The sequence below is a fragment of the Bombina bombina genome, chromosome 7 (genome assembly GCF_027579735.1).
Source record: "Bombina bombina isolate aBomBom1 chromosome 7, aBomBom1.pri, whole genome shotgun sequence".
Taxonomy (NCBI): Eukaryota; Metazoa; Chordata; class Amphibia; order Anura; family Bombinatoridae; genus Bombina; species Bombina bombina.
The window spans coordinates 294988830-295000970 of record NC_069505.1 but is presented as its reverse complement, the minus strand read 5'-3'; the positions used below and the strand labels follow the sequence as shown (position 1 = coordinate 295000970).

At 39.3% G+C, this 12141-nt stretch overlaps 1 protein-coding gene across 1 annotated transcript in view; it reads left to right on the top strand.

The window, feature by feature from the left end:
* The window catches only part of DNAH12 (dynein axonemal heavy chain 12), a 300387-nt gene that overhangs the window by 21716 nt on the left and 266530 nt on the right, over positions 1-12141 (top strand). The window contains exon 7 of the mRNA XM_053689370.1: positions 11758-11953. Coding sequence (XP_053545345.1) covers positions 11758-11953 — 196 coding nt within the window. The remainder of the gene's footprint in view (positions 1-11757; positions 11954-12141) is intronic.

Sequence of the window (12141 nt, the reverse complement as noted above, 5' to 3'; positions counted from 1 at the left end):
AGCTGACTAGAAAATATCACTGGAACATCTCTATGTAAAAAAGGAAGATATTTTACCTCAAATTTCCAAAGTATTCACACCCTAATGTAAAGAGACTTTAAGCAGCCAGTCAGTATGCTTGTCCCAGGACAAGCTAGGGTGTGTGCATCTGTCATGTGCAGGCACACTCATGTTATTTTTATATTCAGTTTAAGTAACTTCTTTGAAATCTCATGAGATTTCAGTGAAATCTCATGAGATTGCAGCAAAGGCAAATCATTACCTCAGCACTGCTGATGCTGATTACAGCTGGACAGCAGCTGAAGTATAAATGGTTTTACACAGCACTTACTCTGCTGAGCTGAGGAGTTTGTAAGGTAAAATATCTTCCTTTTTTACATAGAGATGCTCAGGTGATATTTTCTTGTCAGCTTTTTACAGTTATGCTGCATCACTTTCAAGTGATTTAGCATATGAGTATTATGTCCCTTTAATGACTTTGGCTGTATGTTTAGGATTGTTGGCATGCTGCAGATTCAATTTGGGGCCAGTCAGATGCCTCCCTGCTGGTATTGCATGATTGATAAGTACAAACTTCCTGATTTTGCTCAAGGGTAATTATATCATAATATAATTATAAGAATTGATACTGTTTTGAAGGCAAAGGGTTGTCACACCAAATATTGATTTGATTTAGATTTTTCTTCTGTTCACTCACTTTGCATTTTGATAAAATTAAAATATTAACATTTCTATTTTGAAAGCATTTTTACTTTACACATTTTGCACCGTACTGTGTATAGGTATACAGGTAGAAATGTTTATCCAATCTGCTTGGATTTTGGAATATTTTAATCTTTAAAATGGGACAGTTAGGATAGGGGATGGGACCAAGTGTAAACAACAATATCCTATGTAATTTATGCAATATTTACATGTTATAATACAGCTTATACATAAAACCTAAAGGTAGTTTTATATAATTTTAACACTTTTGTATACTTAGTACCCTCAGAAAGACAATACAGTACTGTAATTAGAAAGGTAATATTTGTTGTTTTAAATAAATAAAGAATATTATTTCCATTTTAGAACAAAAAATAAGACACAGGCAAAGAATATTGTGATTTACAGGCAGGGAAAAATATTATTTTTTGATCATTTAATTAAAAAAAATATTTATACATTTTATTAAGTTTGGATTTCAGAAAAAGTTTGGATTTTGGAATTCCGGATTTGAGGATTTGTATTGTATACGTGAGCGGTATCGCTGTGTGTGTACATATATGTATATATATATATATATATATATATATATATATATATATATATATATATATATATGTGTGTATATATATATATATATATATATATATATGTGTGTATGTATATATATATATATATATTTATTTCATGTAATTGGCAAGAGTCCATGAGCTAGTGACATATGGGATATACAATCCTACCAGGAGGGGCAAAGTTTCCCAAACCTCAAAATGCCTATAAATACACCCCTCACCACACCCACAATTCAGTTTTTACAAACTTTGCCTCCTATGGAGGTGGTGAAGTAAGTTTGTGCTAAGATTTCTACGTTGATATGTGCTTCTCAGCATTGTTGAAGCCAGATTCTTCTCAGAGTAAAGCGAATGTCAGAGGGACGTGAAGGGAGTATCGCTTATTGAATACGATGATTTCCCTAACGGGGGTCTATTTCATAGGTTCTCTGTTATCAGTCGTAGAGATTCATCTCCTACCTCCCTTTTCAGATCGACTATATACTCTCAAATTACCATTACCTCTACTAATAACTGTTTTAGTACTGGTTTGGCTATCTGCTATATGTGGATGGGTGTCTTTTGGTAAGTATGTTTTTTATTACTTAAGACACCTCGGCTATGGTTGGGCACTTTATGCATTTATATAAAGTTCTAAATATATGTATTGTACTTATTTTTGCCTTGAGTCAGGTTCATGTATTTCCTTCTGCAGACTGTCAGTTTCATATTTGGGAAATATTAACATCTTTTAAAGAAATTTTTTTCTTACCTGGGGTTTAGTCTTTTTTCAATTGACTACTTCTTGCAAATTGCGGGCGGCATTAGGCCCGCGGGTGCGTCAAATGGTAAACTTTATTGCGTCATTCTTGGCGCGAAAATATTTTTGGCGCGAAAAAATACGTCTATGACGCACTTTCGTCATTTCCGGCGTCATACTTGACGCCGAGACCTTTCACATGGTTGCGTCATTAGTGACGCGAGTGTGTCATTTCCGTTTATTTTTGGCGCCAAAAAAGTTTAAGTTACGTTGTGCGTCATACTTTATATTCAGGTCATCTTCTCAGACCTGCAATTTCTTTGGCTGATGTTGCAGCTGCATCAACTTTCTGGTTGGAGAATTTAGCGCAACAAGAATTGGATTCTGACATATCTAGCATTATTCGCTTACTGCAACATGCTAATCATTTTATTTGTGATGCCATTTTTTATATTATCAAAATTGATGTTAGATCCATGTCTTTAGCTATATTAGCTAGAAGAGCTTTGTGGCTTAAATCTTGGAATGCTGATATGACATCTAAATCTAGATTACTATCTCTTTCTTTCCAAGGTAATAATTTATTTGGTTCTCAGTTTGATTCTATTATTTCAACTGTCACTAGGGGAAAGGGAATTTTTCTGCCTCAGGATAAAAAACCTAAGGGTAAATCTAAGGTTTCTAACCATTTTCGTTCCTTTCGTCAGAATAAGGAACAAAAACTCAATCCTCCCCCCAAAGAATCTGCTTCCAATTGGAAGCCTTCCTTAAATTGGAATAAATCCAAGCCATTTAGGAAACCAAAGTCAGCCCCTAAGTCTGCATGAAGGTGCGGCCCTCATTCCAGCTCAGCTGGTAGGGGGCAGATTAAGGTTTTTCAAGGATTTTTGGATAAAATCTGTCCAAAATTATTGGATTCAGAGCATTGTCTCTCAAGGGTATCGAATAGGATTCACAGTAAGACCTCCTGTGAGAAGATTTTTTCTCTCACGTATCCCAGTAAATCCAGTAAAAGCTCAGGCTTTCCTGAAGTGTGTTTCAGACCTGGAGTCTTCAGGGTTAATCATGCCAGTTCCTCCTCAGGAACAAGGTTTGGGGTTTTATTCAAACCTATTCATTGTACCAAAGAAAGAAAATTTATTCAGACCAGTTCTGGATCTGAAAATTTTGAATCGTTATGTAAGAGTACCAACTTTCAAGATGGTGACTATAAGGACTGTTCTGCCTTTTGTTCAGCGAGGACATTATATGTCCACAATAGACTTGCAGGATGCATACCTTCATATTCCGATTCATCCAGAACACTATCCGTTTCTGAGATTCTCTTTTCTAAACAAGCATTACCAATTTGTTGCTCTTCCATTTGGCCTAGCAACAGCTCCAAGAATCTTTTCAAAGGTTCTGGGTGCCCTACTATCTGTAATCAGAGGACAGGGTATTGCGGTGTTTCCTTATTTGGACGATATCTTGGTACTAGCTCAGTCTTTATGTACTGCAGAATCTCACACAAATCAACTAGTGTTGTTTCTTCGGAAACATGGTTAGAGGATCAATTTACCAAAAAGTTTCTTGATTCCTCAGTCAAGGGTCACCTTTTTAGGCTTCCAGATAGATTCAGTGTCCATGACTCTGTCTCTAACAGACAAGAGACGTTTAAAATTGGTTGCAGCCTGCCGGCACCTTCAGTCTCAGTTATTCCCTTCAGTGGCTATGTGTATGGAAGTTTTAGGTCTCATGACTGCAGCATCGGACGCAATCCTCTTTGCTCGTTTTCACATGAGACCTCTACAGCTTTGTATGCTGAATCAATGGTGCAGGGATTATAAAAATATATCACAATTAATATCCTTGAATCCCAATGTGAGACACTCTCTGACATGGTGGATAGATCACCATCGTTTAATTCAAGGGGCTTCTTTTGTTCGGCCAACCTGGACTGTGATCACAACAGATGCAAGCCTTTCAGGTTGGGGAGCTGTTTGGGGATCTCTGACAGCACAAGGGGTGGCTCCAGCATGGCCACACAGGTTTTGGTATGCGGATCTGGTTTGGATGTCCAGTTGCCCGCCTTGGCCACTTCCGTTACGGCCAGACCTACTATCTCAAGGTCCGTTTTACCATCAGGATCTCAAATCATTAAATTTGAAGGTATGGAAATTGAACGCTTAGTACTAAGTCATAGAGGTTTCTCTGACTCAGTGATTAATACTATATTACAAGCTCGTAAATCTGTCTCTAGAAAGATTTATTATAGAGTTTGGAAGACTTACATTTCATGGTGTTCTTCTCATACATTTTCCTGGCATTCTTTTAGAATTCCTAGAATTTTACAGTTTCTTCAGGATGGTTTGGATAAGGGTTTGTCTGCAAGTTCCTTGAAAGGACAAATCTCCGCTCTTTCTGTTTTATTTCACAGAAAGATTGCTATACTTCCTGATATACACTGTTTTGTACAGACTTTAGTTCGTATTAAGCCTGTTATTAAATCAATTTCTCCTCCTTGGAGTCTTAATTTGGTTCTGAAGGCTTTACAGGCTCCTCCATTTGAACCTATTCATTCTTTGGACATTAAACTACTTTCTTGGAAAGTGTTGTTCCTTTCTCCAACATTGGTGTGTCCGGTCCACGGCGTCATCCTTACTTGTGGGATATTCTCTTCCCCAACAGGAAATGGCAAAGAGTCCCAGCAAAGCTGGTCACATGATCCCTCCTAGGCTCCGCCCACCCCAGTCATTCTCTTTGCCGTTGCACAGGCAACATCTCCACGGAGATGGTTAAGAGTTTTTTGGTGTTTAAATGTAGTTTTATTCTTCTATCAAGTGTTTGTTATTTTAAAATAGTGCTGGTATGTACTATTTACTCTGAAACAGAAAAGGATGAAGATTTCTGTTTGTAAGAGGAAGATGATTTTAGCAGACAGTAACTAAAATCAATTGCTGTTTCCACACAGGACTGTTGAGATGAAGTAACTTCAGTTGGGGGAAACAGTTAGCAGTCTTTTCTGCTTAAGGTATGACTAGCCATATTTCTAACAAGACCATGTAATGCTGGAAGGCTGTCTTTTCCCCTCATGGGGACCGGTAAGCCATTTTCTTAGTTAAACATAAAAGAATAAAGGGCTTCAAAAAGGGCTTAAAAACTGGTAGACATTTTTCTGGGCTAAAACAATTGCTTTACTAGGCATATTATGCAGATTCTAACTAATTATTGGTATTATAATCTTGGGGAACGTTTAGAAAAACGGCAGGCACTGTGTTGGACACCTTTTTCAGATGGGGGCCTTTCTAGTTATAGACAGAGCCTCATTCTGGGACTGTATAGGGGTTAAATGTAAAAATGGCTCCGGTTCCGTTAATTTAAGGGTTAAAGCTCTGAAATTTGGTGTGCAATACTTTTAATGCTTTAAGACACTGTGGTGAAATTTTGGTGAATTTTGAACAATTCCTTCATACTTTTTCACATATTCAGTAATAAAGTGTTTTCAGTTTGAAATTTAAAGTGACAGTAACGGTTTTATTTTAAAACGTTTTTTGTGCTTTGTTGACAAGTTTAAGCCTGTTTAACATGTCTGTACCATCAGATAAGCTATGTTCTATATGTATGAAAGCCAATGTGTCTCCCCATTTAAATTTATGTGATAATTGTGCCATAGTGTCCAAACAAAGTAAGGACAGTAATGCAACAGATAATGATATTGCCCAAGATGATTCCTCAAATGAGGGGAGTAAACATGATACTACATCATCCCCTACTGTGTCTACACCAGTTATGCCCACACAGGAGGCCCCTAGTACATCTAGTGCGCCAATACTTATTACCATGCAACAATTAACGGCTGTAATGGATAACTCCATAGCAAATCTTTTATCCAAAATGCCTACTTATCAGAGAAAGCGCGATTGCTCTGTTTTAAACACTGAAGAGCAAGAGGACGCTGATGATAACTGTTCTGACATACCCTCACACCAATCTCAAGGGGCCATGAGGGAGGTTTTGTCTGATGGAGAAATTTCAGATTCAGGAAAAATTTCTCATCAAGCTGAACCTGATGTTGTGACATTTAAATTTAAATTAGAACATCTCCGCGCACTGCTTAAGGAGGTGTTATCTACTCTGGATGATTGTGACAATTTGGTCATTCCAGAGAAATTATGTAAGATGGACAAGTTCCTAGAGGTTCCGGTGCCCCCCGACGCTTTTCCTATACCCAAGCGGGTGGCGGACATAGTAAATAAAGAGTGGGAAAGGCCCGGCATACCTTTTTGTTCCCCCCCCTATATTTAAGAAATTATTTCCTATAGTCGACCCCAGAAAGGACTTATGGCAGACAGTCCCCAAGGTCGAGGGGGCGGTTTCTACTCTAAACAAACGCACTACTATTCCTATCGAAGATAGTTGTGCTTTCAAAGATCCTATGGATAAGAAATTAGAGGGTTTGCTTAAAAAGATTTTTGTACAGCAAGGTTACCTTCTACAACCAATTTCATGCATTGTTCCTGTCACTACGGCAGCGTGTTTCTGGTTCGAGGAACTAGAAAAATTGCTCAGTAAAGAATCTTCGTATGAGGAGGTTATGGACAGAGTTCAAGCACTTAAATTGGCTAACTCTTTTGTTTTAGATGCCGCTTTGCAATTAGCTAGATTAGCGGCGAAAAAATCAGGGTTTGCTGTCGTGGCGCGCAGAGTGCTTTGGCTAAAGTCTTGGTCAGCGGATGTGTCTTCCAAGACAAAATTGCTTAACATTCCTTTCAAAGGTAAAACATTATTTGGACCTGATTTGAAAGAGATTATTTCAGATATCACTGGGGGAAAGGGCCACGCCCTCCCACAGGATAGGTCTTTTAAGGCTAATAATAAGCCTAATTTTCGTCCCTTTCGCAGAAACGGACCAGTCTCTAATTCTGTATCCTCTAAGCAAGAGGGTAATACTTCACAACCCAAACCAGCCTGGAAACCAATGCAAGGCTGGAACAAGGGTAAGCAGGCCAAGAAGCCTACCACTGCTACCAAAACAGCATGAAGGGATAGCCCCCGATCCGGGACCGGATCTAGTGGGGGGCAGACTTTCTCTCTTTGCTCAGGCTTGGGCAAGAGATGTTCAGGATCCTTGGGCGCTAGAAATAGTTTCTCAAGGTTATCTCCTGGAATTCAAGGAACTACCCCCAAGGGGAAGGTTCCACAGGTCTCAATTATCTTCAAACCAAATAAAGAGACAGGCATTCTTACATTGTGTAGAAGACCTGTTAAAGATGGGAGTGATACATCCAGTTCCAATAAGAGAACAAGGAATGGGATTTTATTCCAATCTGTTCATAGTTCCCAAAAAAGAGGGAACATTCAGACCAATTTTGGATCTAAAGATCCTAAACAAATTTCTCAGGGTACCATCGTTCAAAATGGAAACTATTTGAACGATCCTACCTACTATCCAGGAAAATCAATTTATGACTACCGTGGATTTAAAGGATGGGTACCTACATATTCCTATCCACAAGGAACATCATCAGTTCCTAAGGTTCGCTTTTCTGGACAAGCATTACCAGTTTGTGGCACTTCCATTTGGATTAGCCACTGCTCCAAGGATTTTCACAAAGGTACTAGGGTCCCTTCTAGCGGTTCTAAGACCAAGGGGCATTGCAGTAGTACCTTACTTGGACGACATCCTGATTCAAGCGTCGTCCCTGTCAAAAGCAAAGGCTCATACGGACATCGTCCTAGCCTTTCTCAGATCTCACGGATGGAAGGTGAACAAAGAAAAAAGTTCTCTGTCCCCGTCAACAAGAGTTCCCTTCTTGGGAACAATAATAGATTCCTTAGAAATGAGGATTTTTCTGACAGAGGTCAGAAAATCAAAACTTCTAAGCTCTTGTCAAGTACTTCATTCTGTTCCTCGTCCTTCCATAGCGCAGTGCATGGAAGTAATAGGATTGATGGTTGCAACAATGGACATAGTTCCTTTTGCACGAATTCATCTAAGACCATTACAACTGTGCATGCTCAGACAGTGGAATGGGGATTATACAGACTTGTCTCCGACGATTCAAGTAGATCAAAAGACCAGAGATTCACTCCGTTGGTGGCTGACCCTGGACAATCTGTCACAGGGAATGAGCTTCCGCAGACCAGAGTGGGTCATTGTCACGACCGACGCCAGCCTAGTGGGCTGGGGCGCGGTCTGGGAATCCCTGAAAGCTCAGGGTCTATGGTCTCGGGAAGAGTCTCTTCTCCCGATAAACATTCTGGAACTGAGAGCGATATTCAATGCTCTCAGAGCTTGGCCTCAACTAGCAAAGGCCAAATTCATAAGGTTTCAGTCAGACAACATGACGACCGTTGCATATATCAATCATCAAGGGGGAACAAGGACTTCCCTGGCGATGAAAGAAGTGACCAAGATAATTCAATGGGCGGAGGATCACTCCTGCCACTTGTCTGCGATCCACATCCCAGGAGTGGAAAATTGGGAAGCGGATTTTCTGAGTCGTCAGACATTCCATCCGGGGGAGTGGGAACTCCATCCGGAAATCTTTGCCCAAATAACTCAATTATGGGGCATTCCAGACATGGATCTGATGGCGTCTCGTCAGAACTTCAAGGTTCCTTGCTACGGGTCCAGATCCAGGGATCCCAAGGCGACCCTAGTAGATGCACTAGTAGCACCTTGGACCTTCAACCTAGCTTATGTATTCCCACCGTTTCCTCTCATCCCCAGGCTGGTAGCCAGGATCAATCAGGAGAGGGCCTCGGTGATCTTGATAGCTCCTGCGTGGCCACGCAGGACTTGGTATGCAGACCTGGTGAATATGTCATCGGCTCCACCATGGAAGCTACCTTTGAGACAGGACCTTCTTGTTCAGGGTCCATTCGAACATCCGAATCTGGTGTCCCTCCAACTGACGGCTTGGAGATTGAACGCTTGATTTTATCAAAGCGTAGGTTTTCAGATTCTGTAATAGATACTCTGATTCAGGCTAGAAAGCCTGTAACTAGAAAAATTTACCATAAAATATGGAAAAAATATATCTGTTGGTGTGAATCTAAAGGATTCCCATGGAACAAGATAAAAATTCCTAAGATTCTATCCTTTCTACAAGAAGGTTTGGAGAAAGGAATATCTGCAAGTTCTCTGAAGGGACAGATCTCTGCTTTATCTGTTTTACTTCACAAAAGACTGGCAGCTGTGCCAGATGTTCAAGCATTTGTTCAGGCTCTGGTTAGGATCAAGCCTGTTTACAGACCTTTGACTCCTCCCTGGAGTCTAAATCTAGTTCTTTCAGTTCTTCAAGGGGTTCCGTTTGAACCCTTACATTCCGTAGATATTAAGTTATTATCTTGGAAAGTTTTGTTTTTGGTTGCAATTTCTTCTGTTAGAAGAGTTTCAGAGTTATCTGCTCTGCAGTGTTCTCCACCCTATCTGGTGTTCCATGCAGATAAGGTGGTTTTGCGTACTAAGCCTGGTTTTCTTCCGAAAGTTGTTTCCAACAAAAATATTAACCAGGAGATAGTTGTACCTTCTTTGTGTCCGAATCCAGTTTCAAAGAAGGAACGTTTGTTACACAATTTGGACGTAGTCCGTGCTCTAAAATTCTATTTAGAGGCTACTAAAGATTTCAGACAAACATCTTCCTTGTTTGTTGTTTATTCTGATAAAAGGAGAGGTCAAAAAGCGACTTCTACCTCTCTTTCCTTTTGGCTTAAAAGCATTATCCGATTGGCTTATGAGACTGCCGGACGGCAGCCTCCTGAAAGAATCACAGCTCACTCCACTAGGGCTGTGGCTTCCACATGGGCCTTCAAGAACGAGGCTTCTGTTGACCAGATATGTAAGGCAGCGACTTGGTCTTCACTGCACACTTTTGCCAAATTTTACAAATTTGATACTTTTGCTTCTTCGGAGGCTATTTTTGGGAGAAAGGTTTTGCAAGCCGTGGTGCCTTCCATTTAGGTGACCTGATTTGCTCCCTCCCTTCATCCGTGTCCTAAAGCTTTGGTATTGGTTCCCACAAGTAAGGATGACGCCGTGGACCGGACACACCAATGTTGGAGAAAACAGAATTTATGCTTACCTGATAAATTACTTTCTCCAACGGTGTGTCCGGTCCACGGCCCGCCCTGTTTTTTTAATCAGGTCTGATGAATTATTTTCTCTAACTACAGTCACCACGGTATCATATGGTTTCTCCTATATATATTTCCTCCTGTCCGTCGGTCAATGACTGGGGTGGGCAGAGCCTAGGAGGGATCATGTGACCAGCTTTGCTGGGACTCTTTGCCATTTCCTGTTGGGGAAGAGAATATCCCACAAGTAAGGATGACGCCGTGGACCGGAGAAAGTAATTTATCAGGTAAGCATAAATTCTGTTTTTGGCCATCTCTTCTGCTAGAAGAGTTTCTGAGTTATCTGCTCTTTCTTGTGAGTTTCCTTTTCTGATTTTTCATCAGAATAAGGCAGTTTTGTGGACTTCTTTTCAATTTTTACCTAAGGTTGTGAATTCTAACAACATTAGTAGAGAAATTGTTGTCTCTTCCTTGTGTCCTAATCCTAAGAATTCTTTGGAAAGATCCTTACATTCTTTGGATGTGGTAAGAGCTTTGAAATATTATGTGGAAGCTACTAAAGATTTCAGGAAGACTTCCAGTCTATTTGTTTTATTTTCTGGTCCTAGGAAAGGTCAGAAGGCTTCTGCTATTTCCTTGGCTTCTTGGTTGAAACTTTTGATTCATCAAGCTTATTTGGAGTCGGGTCAAGCCCCGCCTCAGAGAATTACAGCTCATTCTACTAGATCAGTCTCCACTTCGTGGGCTTTTAAGAATGAAGCTTCAGTTGATCAGATTTGCAAAGTGGCAACTTGGTCCTCTTTGCATACATTTACTAAATTCTACCGTTTTGATGTATTTGCTTCTTTGGAAGCAGTTTTTGGTAGAAAAGTTCTTCAGGCAACTGTTTCAGTTTTAATCTTCTGCTTTTTGATTTAAGTTTTTTTCTTTCAAAAATGAAATAACTTATTTTTTTTGGGTTGTGGATTAATTTTTTCAGCGGAATATGGCTGTTTTTATTTTTATTCCCTCCCTTTCTAGTGACTCTTGAGTGGAGATCCACATCTTGGGTATTGATATCCCATATGTCACTAGCTCATGGACTCTTGCCAATTACATGAAAGAAAACATAATTTATGTAAGAACTTACCTGATCAATTCATTTCTTTCATATTGGCAAGAGTCCATGAGGCCCACCCTTTTTATGGTGGTTATGATTTTTTGTATAAAGCACAATTATTTCCAAATTTCCTTGGTTGATGCTTTCTACTCTTTTCTTTATCACCCTATTCGTTAAACTGAATTGTGGATGTGGTGAGGGGTGTATTTATAGGCATTTTGAGGTTTGGGAAACTTTGCCCCTCCTGGTAGGATTGTATATCCCATATGTCACTTGCTCATGGACTCTTGCCAATATGAAAGAAATGAATTTATCAGGTAAGTTCTTACATAAATTATGTTTTTTATATATATATATATATATATATATATATATATATATATATACACACACAAACACACACACACACACGCACACACACACATATATATATATATATATATATATATATATATGCAAATATAAAATAAATGTTCTATATATATTTTGAGAGAGAAAAATAATTTTAAGCTGTAAAAGAATACACAAATATTTTTTTATTTTAACTAATTAGTACTTTTATTGTGTGTTCTATCTTGATACAGGTCTAAAGGACCAGCAGAATGTGAATCACTAAAAAACACAGTCTCTTTGGCCTGTGTGAAAATGGAGGAGAAGCTGTTGAATACTTGGTACCCCAAAGTTATAAATCTTTTCACCAACAAGGAGCGCTTCCAATTCATTAAACATGATACAGCTGATTCCTTCTACAATTGTGCGTCAACACTCATGTCAGTTCAGGCAAGTGCTGTACAAGATCAGAAACCATTTTGTAGTATTTGCAGGTATTCAACTAACCCGTATACCTGTAGATCACAGATGGTAATATATAGACTGAGTCATCTTCATGTTTGCAGCTTGTTATTGTGCTCTGTAACCGATAGGTTATTGTACCTCTTTTCACACCACTACAAAATATATTTGCAAAT